Consider the following 21,411-nt stretch of genomic DNA (forward strand, 5'->3'; position numbering starts at 1 on the left):
TAGTAAGATAGCGATGAGCCATGACTACACAGGAGGACTGCACCCATGATTAATCGCTGGCAAGGAAGAGTAATGGAAGAGGATCTTGAGTGATTGGTCATGTTGGAGTAACATAATAGCATAGATTATCATTACATAAGAAATAAGATCGCCGGGCTCCAGCATTACCGACATTTGTCCTTATGAAACCCCCAACAATACCTTACAAAGAAAAGTTCAAAGTCTGAAATGTGTTGCAAACCTCCTCCAAGAAATACTGCACCCTCTCCTCCTCAAACAAATGCGCCCTCGCAATGATAGTAACCTTCAAGCTCATCCCATCAGGCTCGACCTCTCCCGCTATCGCCAGATCATACAGTGGCTCATCCTTCCTGAGCTCAACATGCTTCGACAAGACTCCCATCTCAACACGCTGCTGTTCCACTTCACTCTCAGGATGATACTCAAAGTTATGATACGTAACACAACATGCGAAATTTGTGGTGGAGTCTGGCCAGTCTGTGCAGTTGCGCTTGATCTCCTCGAAGCCCAGGGTCTCGAATGGTAAGCTCCGCAGGTATTGATCTTGCATGTCGCGAAGCATCTGGTGATGATTCCCGTCTGTCCCAATATGTGCGCGGACGGGGACGGCATTTGTGCAAGGGCCGATGATGTCCTGGCAATTGACCGGGAGTCCCTGACGACCTGAGACAATGCGACCGAAGACAACATCGCTGGACCTAGATTCCTTTGACAGCACTAAAGCACAAGCAGAATTGAAGACCGTCGCCTGCGTGGCGATGCTGCTGCGGATCGCTTGACTTGGAACGCTGACGACCTTTGACAAGTGCAAGGCCTTGGAAGGTGACACCTCCCGATGATAGGCTCCGTTGCCCGCATCGCTCAAGATAGTCATGGGAGAGTCTCCGATCACGTCACGCCAGAACTCAAAACCCTTCTCTTGACTATTGGCAGTGTACTCCATGTACCGTCTGAATTGCGTCGGCGGAAGAAGCGACATGCCGTTGAAGAGAATGTGCAGATTACGCACAATAGGCTCCAAACTCAAACCATCGTACAAAGCGTGCGACAGTCGCAGTAGTACTCGTACCGAAGATGACTGCTTGAGAATAGCGATGCGTATCAACGACTCTCCAAGACGAATGGGGTCCTGTGCATGCTCAACCAGGAAATCGTTGGTCGCGGTGTTTACATTTTGGTTGGTGACAATCGTCTCAATTGGCACCTCGAGATGCTTCAGAACCACTTGGTATAACTGTTCTGAAGCTAGGACAAAGACTGTTCTGAACATATCAATGTGTTGAACTAGGGAATGGCAGGCATTAACGAGAGTAGGAGGGTCTGAGTCGACTGGGAAGTCAATGTAGAAGGGTGTGAGAGGTCGTGGGGACCCAGTCCCGGGACTGAAGAGGAATGACTTTTGCATCTGCGTGCTTTGGTACATGTCCTGAATCGACTCCAATGAGACGTTGAGCTGTGAGCAAATCTGTCGCTGAATAAAGTCTTGCGGATTCTCTAGTGAGAGAAGCTCGAACGGGGTATAATCGTCAACCTGTACCTCTTCATTGTCAGTCCCCGAATCAGTCGACTCAAGCTTCTTGGAAAGTTGGAACAGAACGGGGTAGTCAAAGATATCCTTGACCACTATCGTAGTATCCAGTCGGCGACCAAGCCTCATGGCCAGCTTTGTCGCCATCATCGAGTGTCCACCAAGATCAAAGAAGTTATCCGTAATACCAACTTCAATTCCAAGAAGCTTGGAAGCCTCATCACACAAGGTGATCTCAGTCTCAGTCCGAGGAGCGACACGGGCTGACCAGCCTTGCTTGTCTTGACTATTCGTCAAGGTGGTGCGTGAAGCAAGACCTTCACGAATGACGACTGCAAGATTGGCAAAGACGGGATTGTCGAAGACATCTTTGACAGTGACGCGAACATTGAAGCGCTGCTCAACCCGCGAGATGAGCTTCGTGGCCAAGAGAGAATGTCCGCCGAGTTTGAAGAAGTCATCGGAGATGTCAACCTTCATTCCAAACGTCGCAGTCGCCTCATCGCATAGTATGGCCTCGATGTCGCTGATAGGCACCGCTTGTACAGGCAGTGCGGTCTGCTGCTTGGGCATGATTCGAGCCTGACGTGCAAGTTCCTTCCTATCGACCTTGCCATTGGGATTGAGAGGCATTTGATCCAACACCACTATGCTAGAGGGGATCATGTATGATGGAAGTAGAGATTGTAGGCGCTCGCGGACCTGAAGTGTGGCACGGCGTCTCTGAAGACCCTGTAGTGGACGATTGGAAAGGGTCGCTGAGCTCCGGAGGTGATTGTCATTTGGGAACTTGATCAGCGTGCGACGAGTGTCTGAAGGCGATGGGAGGTGATGAAAGACAGCATCGAGCGCACCGCTCTGGGACCACTGACGCGCTGCACTGACCTCCAAGCGGAACCCAGCCTCTTCGGCGAGTCGGCGAAGGTCAGGAACAGAGAGAGATGCACGGCTATCGGCATCGGAGCCAACTGCTGAGATCCAGACGGCACCATCAAGCTTGGACTCGTCTTCTGCCTCGAGGGACTCAACGATCTGTCGTTCAAAGATGGTCTTAGCGAAGGGAATGTTGCTAATGGCTACGGTCGGTGAGCCCTTCGACCGTCGCAAAAACTGTAGGAGAGAAGTACGATCCATGCGTGACGCGCCAAAGTCGACCCAAGTACTCTTCTCAATTGTATGCACAGGTACTGAGTCGCTATCGCGTATGTGCACCACAGCTGCATAGCGATAAGCACTCAGCTCATTGGTAGCATGCATGTTCTTCGGAAGAATCTCAACATGATGGACCAAGTCGGGGAAGCGATCTTGAAGTGCTGTAAAGAACGCCGGCTCGACGAGCAACTCCTCCTCACGCTCCTCCAACTCAGCCATCTTCTGCCTAACAAAATCTTTCGTTGCAGTGTCACCCAGCGTCCTGATAGCCCTGGCAGCGAGAAAGTGCTTATTAGTAGCGTTCGTTCGCATGTCGCCAAAGAACAGCCGCTTGACACCGGGGATATGGATCAGGGTATCTGCCACTTGGGCCAGGTACTCTGGTGAAGGGAAGTACTGCGCGACAGAGTTGATCACCACGAGGTCTGGGTGAAGATCAGTCAGTTGGCTGACGTCCTGGGCTGTGCCGACGTGGACTTCGGCCTTGCTCGCGAGGGACGGGACGGACTTGATGACGCTGTTGGTAAATGCGGCGGCTGACTTGGATGGCTCAAGACCTCTGTAGCTCTGTAGTCCGTCGCCGAGGTTGAACAAGATCATGCCGCTACCTGTTCCAACCTCAAGGACATGGCCTGGAGCCTGACCATCACGGAGCGTCTTGATAGTGTCATCAAGCCACTCCTGCATCTCCACCTTGTCAATCTCACTCCCGTCATACATAGACGTCCAGCCCTTGAAGTCCTTCCCAATGGTAAAAGGATCGATGTCCCCAATATCGGCATACATCTCAGTCTCAAAATGATCCTGCCATCCCTCAACCTGGTTATCATTCGCGTCACCCTCCAAAGAATGATCGTGATCAATGACGACAAAGCCAACCAAGTCTGCTTTCTCACCATCATCCTTCTGCACAACGACAGCAGCATCGCGGACAGAGCCGTGGCCGAGCATGGCAGCTTCTACCTCAGCCGACTCGATACGGTTGCCGCGGATCTTAAACTGCGTGTCCATGCGACCGAAGAACTCAATGAGGCCGTCACCTACTCTGTACCGCACGCGATCGCCAGTGCGATAGGCTCTCACTCGCTGGCCATCGACTTCAATGTGGATGAAGCGGTTCTCGTTGAGGGCTGGGTCGAAATATCCTCGTGCAAGACCATCGCCGGTGACAACAAGTTCTCCCATGACACCAACGCCAACAAGCTGCTGGTTCAAGTCGGTGACGTAAGCTCCAGAGTTGTTGACAGCTCGACCGATAGGAACACCATTGATGAACGAGTCACCGACAGCGATAGGGTACCTCGTGCTCATGATACCATTCTCCGTTGGTCCATACCCATTATAGCATTGGCCGCGTACAAGACTCTGCGCCTCAATCGCATCTTGTCCATCGAAGCGATCTCCAGCAGCCATGAGAAAGTCGAGTCCCCTCAACGCATCGCGCGCATCAGTGAGATACAGCTTCAGCAGCGCAGGCGCCATGCAAGCAGCGTTGATCTTTTCCTTGAGGAACACGTCTTGAAGCGCTTTGACGTCTAGAGTAGTCATGTAGTCAATGCAGACTAAAGTTCCGCCGTTGAGGAGAGTGAAGAAGATCTCGTAGGTGGCGCCGTCAAAGGCAATGTTGAACATGTGGGCCGAGCGAGGTTGAACTGGGAAGTCGGGGATGATGTTGCTTGTCATGAGACGGACGATGACGCGGTGCTCTACCATGACACCCTTGGGTCGACCAGTTGAGCCGGAAGTGAAGAGGACATACGCAAGACTTGTAGCGGTAGGGTTTGAATTGTCGACATGAGCATGTCCATTGAGATTGTTTGTGTCGCAACACTCTATGGCATCAACGATACGCATAAACTCCAAGCCCGGTATGCTAAGCTCCGGAACAGGGACATCTGAGCCCAGAAGCACTATCGTCTGTCCGGGTATAGAAGAAAGAATGTCTTCCAGGCGAGCAGAGGGAGACTTGACATCAAATGGGAGATAAGCCAAGTTCGCCTTGAGAATACCAATGATGGCAACAATCGCTTCGCATGAGCGCGGTGCTAACACTCCGACCAAAGTCTCAGCTGGCATACCCTGTCGACGGAGCCTTGCCGCAAGCCGATCGGACTGAAGGTCTAACTCAGTATAAGTCAGACGAGACGACGAGTCCACGACGGCGAGAGAGTCTGGGTAAGCAGCGACTTGCGTGCGAAAGATGTCGACCAAGCTTGCATCTCTTGGATACTCAACCTTCTTGATCCTGAGTAAATCCAAGCGACGCAATTCCTCAATCCCATCTGTAAGAGGAAGCACCGATATCGGGATATTGGGTTTCTCAAGACCATTGCGTAGAATCTGGAAGAACACGCTCACCATATTCTCAACAGTTTCAGGCCTAAACAGATCCGTCGCAAAGTTGCAACTTCCCCTGAGACCATCTGCCTCTTGGAAAAGATGAAACTCAATGTCAAACCGAGTATACGCCTTGCTAGCAACAACCTCCGACTCAAGACCCTGAAGTTCAAATCTCCCAAGATCCTTCTGCGAGTGAACCGCAAAGATGAGTTGCGCAAGAGGTGTTCGCGAAAGATCTCGTGATCCGGGCAGCATTGTTGACACGACGCGTTCAAAAGGGACGTCTTCGTTCTCAAATGCCGCGGTGGTAGTAGCTCGGACTTGAGATACCAAGGAACCAAAGGTATCTTGGTCATCAACGGTGATGCGCATGCACTGAGTATTGACGAAGAAGCCAATGATGTTCTCTAGTTCCCACCTGTTGCGGTTGGCAATGGGTGTGCCGATGACAGCGTCGTCAACTCCAGTGAGACGATAGTGCGCCGCACGAAAAGCAGCCAACAGCACGGCGAAGGAAGTTGTGTTGTTCTCGTTGCAGAAATCACGTAGATTCTGGTACAACTGCCGATCGATAGAGACTGGCACGACGCCTGCTTCGCCTGATAGAAGAGCCGGACGAGGGAAGTCGGTGGGTAACTTGGCCGGTGAACAATCAGCAAGTTGCCTCTTCCAATAGTCAAGCTGCTTCTCGTGTTCTAGGGCTTGAGCCTCTTGCTTCTGCCACATGGCAAAGTCGCTGTACTGGATGGGGAGAGGGTTCATAGCTGAAGCGAGATCACGGCCTTGGAGAGCGGCAGCGTAAAGTTGGCTGAGATCATGGCGGAGAACGTCGATTGACCAGCCGTCGGAGACGATGTGGTGCATGACGATGGAGAGGATGTAGTCTGTGTCGTTCAGGCGAATGAGAAGTGCTCTCCAGCCTGCTTCAGAGGTGAGATCGAATGGAGTGGTCTGCTCTTGCTTCAGCAGGTCGAGGTAGTCGCTATCTGGCGCATCGACGACCCTCAATTTCTTGGAGAGGATCTTGTGAATGATCTGTACACCCGCGCCGTCGCAGTCCTCAAAGGTAGTTCTCAATGTCTCGTGTCGCTGCTCTAAGGCCATCAGAGCCCGACTCAGTGCATCGATATCCACCAATCCTCGCATACGCACAGCGTAGGGGATAAGGTACCATAGAGCGCCGACCTCCAGCTGATCCAGGAACCAGAGTCGACCTTGAGAGTAAGACTGCTCGACAGGCCCGTCGCGAGTGGTCGTTGGGATAATAGCGTACGGCTCAGCGCTGCCGTTGACAATAGCCTCAAGACCAGCGAGTGTAGGATTCTGATAGATGTCAGAGACCTTGAGATCTATACCTGCTGACCGAGCCATGTTGACCATCTTGATGGCTGTGATGGAGTGGCCGCCCAGCTCAAAGAAGGTTGAATTAATGTTGGCAGCGCCAGGCTCAAGACCCAGGCACTGACGCCAAACCTCTTCCAGCTTGGATTGGCTGCTGGTTGTTGTAGAGCTCAATTGAGATGGTCGGAAGCTGGTTCCTTGGAGTTGTTGAGCCAACATGTCGCGACCGATAGAGCGAAGCTTTCGTCTGTCGACCTTTCCAGTTGCGGTACGAGGAAGATGCTGCATGCTAATGTAGCACGATGGAATGGAATGGCGAGGAAGAACATGCTCCAGTTTCACACTCATGGCCTTAGTCGCAGCCAGATCTAAGATGGTGGCATCTCTGACAGACTTAGTTGCTTCAGTGATCAAAAAAGCAACGAGAACGGTGCTCGTAGGCAAATCCGACGGCTTGACAGCTTCAACAACAATTGACATGTCGTCGGGCAATTGTTGTCGGAGATGAGTCTCCACAGCCCCGAGCTCAACACGCTGTCCTCTAATCTTGACCTGCGAGTCCATGCGACCAAGGCAAACAACAGTGCCATCAGATGCATAACGCGCAAGATCGCCAGTTCTGTAAAACTTGATTCCATTGGGTAGCTCTTTGAAGGGATACCAGGGTGGAACTGTTGAAAAGAATGGCGAGTTTTCTGTTGGTGGAGGAATAATGTAGTCGCGCGCGATGCCTGGACTCTCAATGACAAGTTCACCAATTGCCCCGATCGGAACCAAACGATTCGGATCGCTGGGGTCAATGATCCAAGAGTGTGCGCCCACTGAGTGACCGATGTTGTTTGGATCAGCGCCTGATGAACTAATCTTGCCAACGAAGCAGATCGAAGAGCTCTCGCTCTGGCCGTAGCCATCCAAGACTTGAACGCGAGGAGCCCAAATGGCATTGACAGATGGGGACATCTGTTCACCAACAAGCACCAAAGTCTTGAGCCCAGGAACATCATCTGGCTGAAACGTGCCCATGTACGAAGGAGTTGCCATCATCCAATTGACGTTTGCCCTATTGACAAAAGCAGGAACGTTGTTCATGCGATCGTCATCAGAGGGAATACACACGCAGCCGCCGTGGATCAACGTCGTCATGATCTCAAGAAGACAAGCGCCAAAGGCATGAGATCCGAATTGAAGAGCGCGCGTATCGCTGTTGATACCAAGTGCAGAGCCGAATTGGAGGGCGCACGATGAAAAGGCTCGATGCTCGATCATGATGCCTTTTGGATCACCAGTACTGCCAGATGTGAAGATCACATAGGCCAAGTCCTCAGGAGTAACCTTGGCTAGAGTAGGATCTGGTTTCAAGGCGCAAGTGCAAATAAGTGACTGAACAAGGTCATCGTCAACAATAATGCAGCGCTCGATAATACCTTGCACCTTGCTCCTGTATAGCTTGGAAGTCAACGCAACAGTAGCGCCAGTCTGCCCAACGACCTGCGACACTCTAGCAGGAGGATCATTAGGGTCAATGAGAGCAAAAGCATGACCGGCTTTTATGACTGCGAGCATCGAAGCGACAACCCATTTGGACTTCTCAAAGTAAATCGGGAGTATCGCGTGCTCTTGGTCAGGGGTGCTGAACTTGATGAGCGCTGCTAGACGAGAGGTGATGTTGTCGAGTTCAGAATATGTCCATTCTCCATTCCAAGCGCAGATCGCGACTTTGCTTGGAGATAGAGAGGCTGTCTTGAGCATCTCTTTGTGGATGAGAGTGGGTTGGGATGGGATAGGGTGTGAGTTCCAGCTCTGGATCTCAGCTTGATCCTCTGACGTCGAAATGTCGAGTTCACCCGCAGATGGTAGTTTATCTGGAGAGCCTCTTAGGCGCTGTATCAGCTGGCCTAGTTGTCGCAAGAGGCGAGCTATTTGCTGGGAGTGGATGAGACTCTTGTCATATCTGGCAATGATGGAAAGTCCATCACTGGCAATCTGGCAGTGGAGTAACAGAGCACGATTGGTGCAGGGCATGAAGAGCTCAGACTCTTCAGTCTTCTGGAGAATCTCAAAAGTAGAGGAAGATTGCTCATTGTCGCCCTCAGTCACTAACAGAACAGTCTGGAATCCGGATGCAGCAACGCCATCATCCCCAGTGGAAGAGATGCTGCGAAGACCGACATCTGCAAACTGGCGGATGGCATCATCGTTAGCATTAACTACGTCGATGATATCTGAGAGAGACTGATCGGAGGCGCAGTGTACGCGAAAAGGCACAACAGTCCGTGTCGGACCATTTACCAACAGCTGCTGTTGCTCTGTCACTACGCCAAACAGAGCCTCTTGCGAGTGCGTGTAACGTGACAAGAGAATCGCAAGCGCGGTTCGGCAGACAGCTACACTGGGCCAAGTCGACGAAGACGATGCTGTGAAAGTGATGCGATGTTCGGACTTTGCATTGGGGTATGGAACAGCCAATGGAGAAGTCAAGTGCGGAAAGGCCGAAGCATTGAGATCACTCAAGTAATTCTTCCAATACTGAGTTGCAGGATGAAGGCCCTCAGTTTCAGGAGTTTTGGACCCATCAGTAGGAGTCAACGACAGACCATCATCCTCAGGATCAGAAGACTCGGGCGTGTAGGGTCTGTTCGAGAGTTCATCGTGCCCATGGGTGTAAGCTTTCAGAACTCGTCCGAGGATCCGTTCTTGAAAGGATGTATCCACGAGAGCATGGCTAAAAGTCCAGATGAGGATCTTCTTCTGGATAGGATCATCAAGAAGAACGAATCTGTTGCAGCGAGGTCCAGAAGCCGCAGCTGCTGCTTCATCCTTCACAACAGCATCTTTCTGATCAGCAGATGTACTAAACATCCATGAGAAGACAAAGCTGTCCTTCAAGATGACCTGATACGTTTCTCCACTTGAGGAAGTAAAGGCACAGGTCCTCAGAGCAGGAGTTCTGTTGATGGTATCTTTCCAAGCAGCAGCCAACTTTGAGATGTCAATGTCATTGCTGATCTCATAAGCAACATGCCCAATGGAGCGTTGCTTTTCACTACCAGCGCAGTCGATGACATCTTGCTGGAAGGCCGTGCTGGGGAGGATATTCTCGATTCTATCACGACCTAGACCGAGAGAACAAGAGACTTCCTCGACAAGAGTGTCGGTGTGACTTGCATCGTCACTGCGCAGCAACAAAGGCACGACTGGCGTACCACTCTTGGTGTTGAGTGATGTCATGTTGAATGTAAGAGAAGTGTTTGAAAATGAAGGATTATCCGACTGTGTAACATGGGGGTTTGGGCAAGGCAATATGGTTGAATAGGCAATGAGAGTCTCCCACTAAAGTCACAGTTCGTATAAGCTAATAAGATAGAATGCTATTGCATCGTTGGGTGAGTCAATGCCAACTTTTCTGTATATACCTCACCTGCAGGAATGCAGCGCAGCATGCAGCAATTCTCGTGTTGGCACCATATCTAAATCAAAATTACGTGCTCCTTACCAAAGAGACACATCATCATCCCAACATAATCATCCTATGTCTGAGACTCTCGATGCTTCCATCATGAGGTGTCATCAAAAGATCCTGCGAGGCATATTCTGCCTCAGCCAGCCTCACCCGCCGTCATTTCTCAACAGCATTACAGCCTGCAAGTGACCTGACAATCCTTCATATGATTCAGATCCTGATCCTTCAATTGGCCGATCGCACTGATTGGCTACCGCGGGCTATTCTGCAGGGAGATTGATAATCGGTGTTTGTGGCGCTGACCTGCATGAGTAGGTCTTACTCTCGGGTGAATCCTACAGCCCGCGGGAGGGGGCGGGAAAGAAAGGCCAATCAGTCTGAGATTGCAATCTGCATGCAGAACTATCCCGTGTCTCGGTAGTACGCAGGTTAAGAGGCTATGCGAGCCGGGCAGTTGCCGGTAGTGGTCAATTGCCGGATTAAGTAGTCTGCTTAGAAGTTGAGAGGGTGATGCCTTGATGGAAGGTAAGCTGATGAAGGGCGATGCTATTTACGGTTTGACTAGTTAATTAGAAATGAGTTCACGAAAATAGTAATAATGTCCGAAAATAACTCCAGCTGTCTCATGGAGTAAGGCGCTCAATGCAAGTATCAGCTGTCAGGTCTATCAACCCAAAATAACACTGTCAGAAACACAGTTCATGCAACATACCAAGGTCAGGTATCCTTGGATTATCCGTTGATATTCTGTATAGCAAATGCCATCCTGTCTCTTCACTTCACCGCCTCTGCCCCAGAACAAGACCGTAAGCACATCACCCACTTACAAGTCGGAGTCTTTGCCCTGCACCTAATCTTTTTCTCAAACGCATTACCGTTAGCAAGCACCATGGCATCCCAAGAACACCCAAACTGGCTCACGGCCCTCCTGGCCGACACAAGGCCGCCCCCAAAGCTGTTCGCCTGGTCTCCCGCCAACATCCAGCCAAAGCTAGATGAAGGCATTGACATGGGAAGCTCCAACAGCGATGAGGAGTACGACAACGATGCCTGTGTCTGTCCATCAACAGATTCTGATCAGCGTATCTACATCATTGGTCCTGGCAACATCGGCCGGCTTTACGCAACTCACATGGCTCGTCATCCCAACGCCCTTCCCATTACGCTCGTGGTTCATCGAAAAGAACTGTTATCGCAGTGGGCAGCATGTGAAGGCGTCGGCCTCGCAGACCTAACAAGTGGCAAGATCTTCCTCAACAAACGCTTCACTGTTGAGTGGTGGACCGAAACAAGACCTCCCTACGGTCCTGTAAAAGAAGTTGCAGACGGGAAGAAACTTCACAATGTCTTCATCTCCACAAAAGCAGAAGCTGGATTATCTGAAGCAGATCGCATTCGCCGATATCTGGGAAGATGCAGTTCCGTCGTCTTTGCCCAGAACGGCGTTTGCAAACTCTGGCCTCCCCACGGTCCTTTATACATCTCTCATCGATACCCAAGCGGTGATACTCCAACTTTCTCCGCGTGTGTCGTGAGTCATGGGGTTGCATCAGCAGGTCCTTTCCTGAGTGTCCATGCGGCTCCGGCTGACGCATACATCGGACCTGTGTTCTGGGCATCTGATCCCGAATCGCCGTGGAGGCAACCATCGGATGACTTCTTTATCCGGCATATTGCTACGACGCCGCTTGTCAACACGAAGCAGGTGTCTTCGGGTGAGATTTGGCTCCTTCAGTTGGAGAAGTTGGTCATGAATGCGGCGATCAATCCACTGACGGCTCTACTACGCTATAAAACGGGGGAATTGTTTACATCCTATGGCTCTGATGATCCTTTGGCAAGGGTGATTGATAAGCTCCTCTGGCAAACCAGTGCTGTTATCCAGGGTCTTATTGATCATGAAACTAGTCACAGTGTTATCACTTCCTACGCTGAACAGATGTCGCAACCCGGGACGAGCTGCAGCGTCCCCAAGGTCCGAAAGAAGTTGACAGAGAGGTTCTCACAACCTATTTTGAAGGCAAAATTATATGCATTTGGCCTCAAGATATTTGAACATCGCAGCTCTATGCTGCAGGACATAGAGGCCGGGAGGAAGACCGAGATACGGGACTTTAATGGTTGGATTGTAGACACGGCTTGTTTCTTGGGTACGGGTTTAGATGTTAGCGTGCACAGTGGGTTGACTGGGTTAATTGAGCGCTGTGAGCGCTTTGATAAGATGGAACTTGGTAGAGCATTGCTGTAATACAGGGTAGAATAGGCCTAAACTATGGGAAATATGGTAATATTGTTACTGAACTGAATTTTCAGCACCCTAGATTAATTAGAATTATTGTTTTATAACTCAATGAGCGCTAATTTCTATATTTCTATCTGATACTTCCATTCTAGTAGCAATGGCTTTGAACAGATTTACCGACTGGCAATGAGTCGTTGTTGTAATGGCCATACTCCGGCTTTCCCAAATTAGACGAACAGTAAAACACTGCCCAGATTCTTACCTCACATCAGTCTGAGACCATCTCGTATTCCCAATCGGGCATTATACGAGCGGCAATCGACATGTCATCCGCAGCTTAAACATGCATGTCACATCATGCCCACACGCCAATCTGCGACCTGTCTAAAACAAAAGATGGGTCGTCAAATCTGCTGCCAGGGATAGCCACGGAGTAAAACGGAAAATTCCGATTGGACTGCGAGTGAAGAATTTTGAGACAAGACAGTCGATCAATGACGGCGGAAGCGCTCCGAGCCGTAATTCAACTTGCAGCAATTCTCCGCTGAGCGGCATTAGCTGGCCTCAGCTGTCAACGCCACTTCATACCTATCAGCCCCCACGGAAAGGATCAAATGCATTTCTAGACATATGATCTCATGTAAGAAAACGCTATTGTACTCCCCGCAGAGACAAGCGCCCGGCAAGTCTCTTTCCCGGCATTCCTTCCTTTGTTCTATGCAGTCATCACGCGACGCCCAGAAGAATCCCACTCCCTTTCCTGCGCCGTGCTGACGCATGAGAAATCCCTCCATTATGTCTGAGTTACAGCGGGTCCTCGGACTCTGGGTACGATCCGACGGGAAAATACGCGTGTCCGCGCTCCCGATCGAGAAACGGTATTTGTTGTTTCCCCCATTTGCTTTGGGGGTAACGGTGAGTGAGAAGAGAGGCCTGACGCTTGCAAACCGTTTCTGTACCAATAATTTACTATGGGAAAACGAACAGCGGAGAATTCAGCGGCGAATGGGGAGGGTGAGGAGAAGCATCCTGAGATTGGTGTTGATGGACGTCCTGAGAAGGAGCCTACCTTTCAGGATTATATGGTATGACAAAAGAGTTCACCGCTGGAACGGCTTGATACAGAGAGTACTGATATCTTCTCTGTTACGTAGAGAGTCTTCAAGTATGCCTCCAAATGGGATCTTCTCGCATACACCGTTGGTGTAATTGCCTCGATCGGTGTCGGCATCACCTTGCCTTTGTTAAACATTGTTTTCGGTAAGTAAAGAAAACGATCCAAATATCGACGCTTTACGCTAATGAGTTGATTGAACTGTAGGTCAATTCGCTAGCAAGTTCTCAGACTATGCTGGTACCGAAACACTGCCGGGCGACGAGTTCCGCTCAAAGCTTAGCGAACTTTGGTGAGTTTGACCTGCGATACGAAAACTAATTTTCGCTTGACGGCCGTTAATACCACCGCGATAGCCTGTACCTGCTTGGTCTCTTTCTTGGTCGCCTTGTGCTAGGCTACATCACCAACGTACGCTACCTATCTCAGCGTTCCTGCTCATCTGCTTACCAATTCTCAGTTCGCATTTCGCATGACCGGCGTGAGAATCACCTCCGCCATTCGTCAGGACTATTTCACGGCATTGTTCTCACAAAGCGTCCATGTACTGGACTCTATGCCTCCAGGATATGCGACCACTATCATCACGACCACCGGAAACACCCTGCAACTCGGAATCTCCGAGAAGCTGGGTGTTTTTGTGGAGTATAATGCCACCATGATCGCTTCAATCATCGTCGCCTTCATCTACAGCTGGCAGCTTTCCTTAGTGACATTCACTGCTGTTGTCTTCATCACTTTCAGCGTCAGTCTGGTGCTTCCCTACATTACCAAGGGCCAAACAAACCAGACCAAAGTACGTACCCATTCTTAGATCCTGCGACATGATACTGACGAAAGGGTTAGTCTGAAGCTATGGCGATGTCTGTAGCTAGCGAAGCCATGAGCGGTATCCGAATGATTGTAGCTTATGGCGCGGAGTCACGAATTGGCAGCAAGTATGGCAGATTCGTTGACGAAGCAAAGAAGCACGCTCAATTCGCAGGTCCATTCATTGCCCTACAATACGGCCTGGTGTTCTTCAGCAGCTACGCGGCGTTTGGCCTCGCGTTTTGGTACGGAACAAGGCTTTTACTTGAAGATAAGATCAATCAGCTCGGGGCCATCATAGTCGTCTTGTTCTCTGTCATGATGATCGTCACGGCAATGGAGAGAATCTCTACGCCGCTTCTAGCAGTCAGCAAAGCAACAGTCGCAGCTTGCGAGTTCTTTACAGTTATCGATGCACCCCGGCCAGAGCCTGGCCATCTCACCGATCCAGACGTGTCTGCGACAGAAGACATTATTTTGGAGGATGTCACATTTGCTTACCCCAGTCGACCGCACGTCAAGATCCTCGATAATCTCAATCTGCGGATCGAAACAGGCAAGGTCACTGCGATTGTCGGCCCGTCTGGCTCAGGCAAGAGTACAATCGTCGGTCTTGTTGAGCGGTGGTACGGCCTCAAAGACCAGTACGTCATCTCCAAACCAGTCGAGAAGCCGACCGATAAGAAGAACAACGGCGGCAAAGAGGAGGACGAGCAAGAATTACAAGAACTCTCGTTCGCAGGAGACGAAACTGGTCCGCCAGTTGATCTCCATGGCCGAATTTCTACATGTGGCCACTCTCTTGATGACATCAACGTGAAGTGGTGGCGATCGCAAATTGGACTTGTCCAGCAGGAGCCGTTCCTCTTCAATGACACCATCTACAGTAACGTTCTCAACGGCCTCATCGGTACAAAGTGGGAGAATGAGCCTGACGAGAAGAAGAGGGAGATGGTGCATGAGGCCTGCAAGGAGGCATTCGCAGATGAGTTCATTGAGAAGCTGCCAGAGGTACGTCAGATCACCCATTGCTGTCCAGCTTGCACCCTGACACTAAAGCAAAATACTGACATCTTCTAACTGCAGGGCTATAACACCGCCGTCGGCGAAGTCGGTATCAAACTCTCAGGCGGCCAACGCCAACGCATCGCCATCGCCCGAGCCATAATCCGCCGCCCGGCCATCCTCATCCTCGACGAGGCCACAAGCGCAATTGACGTCCGCGGCGAACGAATCGTACAAGCAGCACTCGACCGAGCTTCCAAGAACAGAACAACGATTGTGATCGCACATCGCCTTTCTACAATCAAGAAGGCTGATCGGATCGTTGTTCTGCGACAAGGACAGGTTATTCAGTCTGGTACTCATGAGGGTCTTTTGACTGATGAGGCTGGTCTTTACTACAACCTTGTCAATGCCCAAGCACTGTCTCTGGGGGAGCAGAAGGAGGGGAATGAGGTGATTGCCAAGGAAGAGCGGCCGTCTTCTGTTCATGAAAAGGCACACACCGAATCCACCATCGAAGAAAAACCACTGGAGAAGAAACCCAAAAACAAAGGTCTCCTCTCTAGTTTCGGCCGCTTCTTCTATGAGACCAAGTCCAACTGGTGGATGATGGCCCTAACCCTCTTCTTCTCCGCCTGCGCTGGTGCCGCCGTTCCCTTCCAAGCTTGGCTCTTCGCCAAAGTCATCATCGTCTTCGGCTACCTCCCCGACGAGTCCAAGGTCAGAAGCGAAAGTTCCTTCTGGTCGCTCATGTGGACTGTGCTCGCTATTTCCGCTGGTCTAGCTTACTGTGCTACCTTCTTCTTGTCGACGCGTACTGCAAGTACCATTCGTGCCAAGTACCAGAAGCAGTACTTCTTGTACATCTTGCATCAGAAGGTTGCGTTCTTCGATCACGATGATCACTCTCAGGGTACAATGGCGGCGAGGAGCGCTGAGGATCCACGGCAGCTTGAGGAGCTGTTGGGGTCGAACATGGCAAGCGTGTTTATTGCGCTGTGGACTCTGATGGGTACTATTGCCATCGCACTAGCTTTTGCATGGAAGCTTGCCCTCGTGTCTCTTTGTGTAGTTGTCCCCATCCTTCTCGCCGCTGGGTATTGGCGAATGCGCTACGAGATCAAGTTCGAAGAGATGAACAACGCCGTGTTTGTCGACAGCTCCAAGTTCGCCTCTGAAGCAATTGGTGCATTCCGTACAGTAGCATCTTTCACTCTCGAAGTTGCTATCTGCGATCAATTCCGTACTCTCAATAGCAATCATGTCAAGGACGCCTTCAAGAAGGCTCGTTGGGTGAGCCTGTTGTATGCCTTCTCCGATAGCGCGACCATCGGATGCCAGGCTATCGTACTGTACTACGGTGGCCGTCTCCTCCTCAGTGGCGAGTATGATCTGGAGAGTTTCTTCGTGTGCTTCATGTCTGTCTTGAATGCGGGCGAGACAACTGGACGCGCACTCAGCTTTGGACCCAACGTCGCTCAAGTACGTGCAGCTGCCAATCGTATCCTTGGTTTGAGGGACAGTCAGGTTAAGGACGGGCCTGAAGCTACTGGAGAGCAGTTCATTTCTCATGGTGATGGCATAGAAATTGAGCTAGAGAATATTTACTTCAAGTATCCCACTCGCGACGTGCCTGTCTTCGATGGACTCAGTCTTACGATTGAGAAGGGCCAATTTGCTGCTCTAGTTGGTGCGTCGGGAAGTGGAAAGAGTAGCATCGTCTCTCTTCTTGAAAGGTACTCAGACACCTGTTGAAATGTTTGTGATCAATGCTGACATGGCGCCGCTCATAACAGATTCTACGATCCTGATCACGGTCGCATCCTATGCAATGGCCAAGACATCGCCACCAACAACGTCTACACTTACCGTCGCCATCTCTCGCTTGTCGCTCAAGAGTCAAGCTTATTCCAAGGTACACAAAACAGATCGCACTATCATAAAGGGCATAGCTGATGATCTTACAGGCACATTACGAGAAAACATCCTCCTCGGCGTTGAGGACACCGTCGACGACGCAGCTGTCCATCGCGTATGTCAAGAAGCATCCATCCACGAGTTTATCATGTCTCTCCCAGAAGGGTACCAAACTCAGGTAGGCTCCCGTGGCGTGACCCTCTCAGGCGGCCAGAGACAGCGCGTCGCCATCGCCCGAGCATTGATGCGAAACCCAGATATCTTACTCCTCGATGAGGCTACAAGTTCTCTCGACTCAGAGAGTGAGAAGCTGGTCCAAGAGGCCTTTGAGCGGGCTGGCAAAGGGCGTACTATGGTTGTCGTTGCTCATCGTCTTGCGACGGTGCAAAATGCCGATGTCATATTTGTTCTTGGCGAGGGCAAGTTAATTGAGAAGGGGAGCCATCGCGAGTTACTGGCAGCTCGTGGTGTTTACTGGCAGATGGTAAGTCCCTTTGTGCCCTGGAACTTCAGGCCCTTGATTGAGTTGAGTGCTGACTTTGAAATAGTGTCAGAGCCAGGCTTTGGATAAGTAGATGTTGTCTTGCGTGTCAATCATGTAGCTATCGAAGGACATTACCTTTTCTCTTCACTATGCTGTAGCATATTCAGACATGTATTTATTAACTACATCACGCCAATATCTCTTATGATCCAGCCCCGATATCAGCCACCGTTTCACCTTGCGCTCCTAAACAGCTAGATGTCCCTGAAGCTGCGATTCGTTACGCTTGATTCTTTGTAAAAAGAGTTCAACATCACCTATTATCTATGAGACCTCGCCAGGGACTCCCTGTTTATCTCAAGACCAACACGTTTATTTCTGCCACCCTCGCACTCAGCATACCTAAAGAAAGATCAAATACCTCTAAGATCCCCAAACATAGGAATCCACAGTTACTGGATCTGGTATCACAGTTTCTGTAGCGATATCAGTCGCCACAACTGTATCATACTCGGTGACAGTAGCATAACCCGTATTGGTAACAACAACACTGTTATAAGCAGTTGCAGACGCCGTATTGTAATTTGTTGTGAGAACAGTGTTGCGATTGGTCACGCCGACTGTGTTGTAGTTGGTGACAATGACGGTTTTGTAGTTCGTCACGGTGACTTTAACTGGCTTGGTCATCGTGGCACTCTTGCGCTGTGTTATCGATTTGGTGTTGCGGTTTGTCATCGCCAAAGTCTCGAAGTCTGTTGCCGTTCTGGTTACTTGATAGTAGACTGTAGTGACTTGCTTCTTTGTGATGTAGCTTGTTGTATATTTGGTTACCATATGAGGGACAGTCTTGGGTTCCTTGGCGGTGAGAGTCTGTATCATTGCAGCAGCGGGCTTGTTGGTGATGTGACATGAACAGGCACTGCTAACGACTTGAGGATCCTTGAGCGGCAAGTAAAACGGAACCTGTTTGATAGTCATGGCTCGCTTTATGGGCTGGAAAGAAAAGTTAGCAGAAGTTGTGTGAGTAATAATATTCCTAGTTTGGAAAGAGAGGACACTTAAATATACCTTGCTTTGGGACGGGCATGCATTATCGTAGAACAGGTACCCAGTACCTCCCATCGGAATGGTGTTGACAACCCTGGCAGTTGTTAGTGACATGAAAAGGGTAAACTAGAAAGAAAATTCCAAAAACAGCAGAACTTGACATGAATTTCGGCCTACTTACGCTGTGTTGCTGTAGCAAAAGCATGTATTGGGACCATACCCGAAGCTCAGAGCGCCCGTCTGAACTGAGCAAAACGACTTGCATGAGTCCCAGCTGCTATAAGCACCTGGGCCACCCATGGTAGTCATGTATGTACTATGTCCGTAGCCTGGGATAGCGCAGTGGTATTCTAGAGAATGGTATTCGGTGTGAGGTTATAGTCTTTGTGGTTCTGAGAACATCCTACCTGTGCTGACTGACGTCGTGGGAGCTACGCCTCTGTTTCATGTCATTGAGTGCACTCTTGCGGAGTCTGCCTTGGATAAACTTACGTGACCCTGCAATTGCCGTTAGTCCGTCAAGCCGTATTATGAAATTTGTTATTTACGTGACAGTGAGTGTGGTTGGTACACTCACGGTGACATCTTGAGTGTCAACTTCTGTAACATCCATGGTAGAGGTCAAGTCGATTGTAGTCGTGATGGTCGTGGTGACTTGCTCAGTCACTACATCTGTCAGGTGCCCTGTTGTGGTCTTTGTCACTTGAGTGGTATCTGTATCAATTGAAACATCCGTCATGCTGTTTGTAATCGTCTTGGTCGCAAAGTCAGTCACAGTAGCTGTCTTTGTGTCTGTGACTACGGTCGACACAGTTTTCATCACTTTTGTTCTAACAATATGATACACATTAATGCGAACCTTCTGGATTTGAAGTAATATCACCGTCTTGGTTACCATCTTGATCATGTCACTAATGGCTGAAGGGGTAGCTGTTACAGTGCTTTGGAGGTAGGCTGAGCAGAATGCAGATCCGTCTGCTTTATGGCTCTTCAAGGCCATAATGTCCTTGTCATCAGGCTGACAGATGGCTAGAGACAGCAAATACTTGTCAGCTTCACCTCTTCTCTTACCAGCTCGGCTTATACTTACCAGGGGCTCTCCTGTCAAAGGCCAAGTCCTTGAGCTGGCCATTGGCATCGTATTTGTGCCATTGAGCACTAGTCGGAATAGCGCTAACAGCACTGATGAAGAGCAGCGCCAGTACCGTTTTGAACGCAACCATCTTGGATTACTGGTTCTGTATCAGAGCAGAGAACCACATTCACTTTGGATATTGAATGGAGTAATACAGAGGTAATATATACCATATGGCGGTCCAAGAATAAGGAAAGATCTCGTGGTCTATCTAACTGATACCGGCTTTCCAGCATAAACTTGCTAGCTAGCTATGCCTTTACAATCTCGACTACTTGCCGCATTGAGATCTCTAAATATTAATTAAAAGTTCCAGACCCTAATCTTCTTCAAAGATCAAGGTGGATTAATCATACTATTATAAGTGCTAGGCAATATGCGTTTTACTTTCTAGCTATACAGATACCCAGGAATTGTTGCGCGATTTTCTGCATTCCATCAAAAGGCGAACAGCCGTTATGGCCGCCTAGAATGAAGACAGGCTTTAGACTGTGTCAACGCTACTACCTATACTAACCGGAATGTGAGTAAAATATTATCGGCTGTATAATTAGCTAGCCGACCGATCCGCTTACCGCTGAAAGCGAGTTCTAGCCTATGAATAAAGCCCCATCCAGTCCTTATCAACTTCACTAGCTAGTGAGGCGTTAACCAAACCCGTTCAACACGTGCTCACCATGACATATAAGTCCAAAGTTTAACAACCGTGAGAGGAATTCAATTAAGAACTCGAACTCTAGAACTTCGAAGAACCCGTTCTGCTCAATGGTAGCCGAAGGATGCACCCAATTGGCTTTGCATACCAGTGCTCTGTGACACTCAGCAATTTGCATATCCATAATTACGCATAACGAAGAGATCATCAAGTCATATATATATCCATTATTTCTGTGGCATAAAAATGCTATGGATCATCTACATTTACGCCTAAAAGATCCAAGACAAATATCTATAGATAGCCATCGTTTTCCCATATTGATTAAGCTGTGCCAGACGGCCGAGGTAGGGCTGGAACAGTTTGCGCGTATTCAGGAGGGTGCTGTTAGTTCCAAAGCGATTATCTTGCTCTTCCCCGTCCTCTGAGTTATGCAGGTAGCTTTTGTCTAGGGATGTGATTTGGCATATGCTGACATGCAAGTGTTGGGTCCGGGCTCCAAGTACAGGAAGTGCAGCAATCTGCAGAACTTTAGAGATCTCTCGCAGCTTAAAGCTTAACCTTAAAGCTAATGATCGATTACATAGCTACAGAGCCCCTTTGTCTTAGCGGAACGTATACGGTAATGTGATTTGCTCCTATCCCCTGATCGATGAGGTTTAGGCACTTCATTCTTCACAGCGAGAGAGTCTTGCTCTAAACCCTCTATCAACTCACGGAGGTCATATGAAGTAACAATGCGTCAGCAGGTATTATTCCGTATCGTTGAAGCCAGTTACTATATCAACTTTCGCGCCGAGACGTCGCACAAGATTATTTAAATTTTCCTTTCTTTTATAACCTCTGGTGCCTCTGAAGTGTGATGTAATTCACTTTCGCAATTATTGTGTTGAGCAATAGCCTGCAGATGTACACAACATCCGAAAAATGGAAGTAAATTATCTATCATGGTCCCCGTCATAGCTGAGTCTAATCACTGCGTTGCTTCAAGACGTACTTAATCTCATAGCTATATGGGAACCATTGCTCACCGCGCTGACAAATTGATAGGGCTGACAAATGACTCTACAAAACCAAGCTGCCACTAACAACCAGTGAGAAACGTCATGTTCCATGACGTACCATCGACACCTGATTGGCTCTGATTGATGCGATCTATG

At 49.6% G+C, this 21,411-nt stretch overlaps 4 protein-coding genes; 2 read left to right on the plus strand and 2 right to left on the minus strand.

Moving 5' to 3' along the window:
* Positions 1 to 202: 202 nt before the first annotated feature.
* Positions 203 to 9,610, minus strand: FFUJ_09296 (related to non-ribosomal peptide synthetase; the record flags this gene model as incomplete). The annotated part of the gene is made up of 1 exon (XM_023568817.1): positions 203 to 9,610. One exon carries the CDS (start codon positions 9,608 to 9,610, stop codon positions 203 to 205), a length of 9,408 nt encoding a protein of 3,135 aa, XP_023435956.1.
* A 1,121-nt stretch (positions 9,611 to 10,731) lies between these two features.
* FFUJ_09295 (related to 2-dehydropantoate 2-reductase) lies at positions 10,732 to 12,090 on the plus strand (the record flags this gene model as incomplete). Its single annotated transcript, XM_023568819.1, has 1 exon — positions 10,732 to 12,090. One exon carries the CDS (start codon positions 10,732 to 10,734, stop codon positions 12,088 to 12,090), a length of 1,359 nt encoding a protein of 452 aa, XP_023435957.1.
* Positions 12,091 to 13,055: 965 nt separating this feature from the next.
* Positions 13,056 to 17,505, plus strand: FFUJ_09294 (related to multidrug resistance protein; the record flags this gene model as incomplete). XM_023568820.1 has 10 exons in its annotated part: positions 13,056 to 13,169; positions 13,239 to 13,344; positions 13,406 to 13,490; positions 13,555 to 13,609; positions 13,659 to 13,994; positions 14,045 to 15,019; positions 15,095 to 16,749; positions 16,810 to 16,928; positions 16,981 to 17,414; positions 17,479 to 17,505. 10 exons carry the CDS (start codon positions 13,056 to 13,058, stop codon positions 17,503 to 17,505), a joined length of 3,906 nt encoding a protein of 1,301 aa, XP_023435958.1.
* Positions 17,506 to 17,837: 332 nt separating this feature from the next.
* FFUJ_09293 (uncharacterized protein) lies at positions 17,838 to 19,684 on the minus strand (the record flags this gene model as incomplete). XM_023568821.1 has 7 exons in its annotated part: positions 17,838 to 18,407; positions 18,483 to 18,555; positions 18,643 to 18,811; positions 18,869 to 18,900; positions 18,954 to 18,959; positions 19,010 to 19,490; positions 19,552 to 19,684. The coding sequence occupies 7 exons, from the start codon at positions 19,682 to 19,684 to the stop codon at positions 17,838 to 17,840; spliced, it is 1,464 nt and encodes a 487-aa protein (XP_023436239.1).
* Between the last annotated feature and the right edge of the window lie 1,727 nt (positions 19,685 to 21,411).

This window comes from Fusarium fujikuroi, chromosome FFUJ_chr09, assembly GCF_900079805.1.
Source record: "Fusarium fujikuroi IMI 58289 draft genome, chromosome FFUJ_chr09".
NCBI lineage: Eukaryota > Fungi > Ascomycota > Sordariomycetes > Hypocreales > Nectriaceae > Fusarium > Fusarium fujikuroi.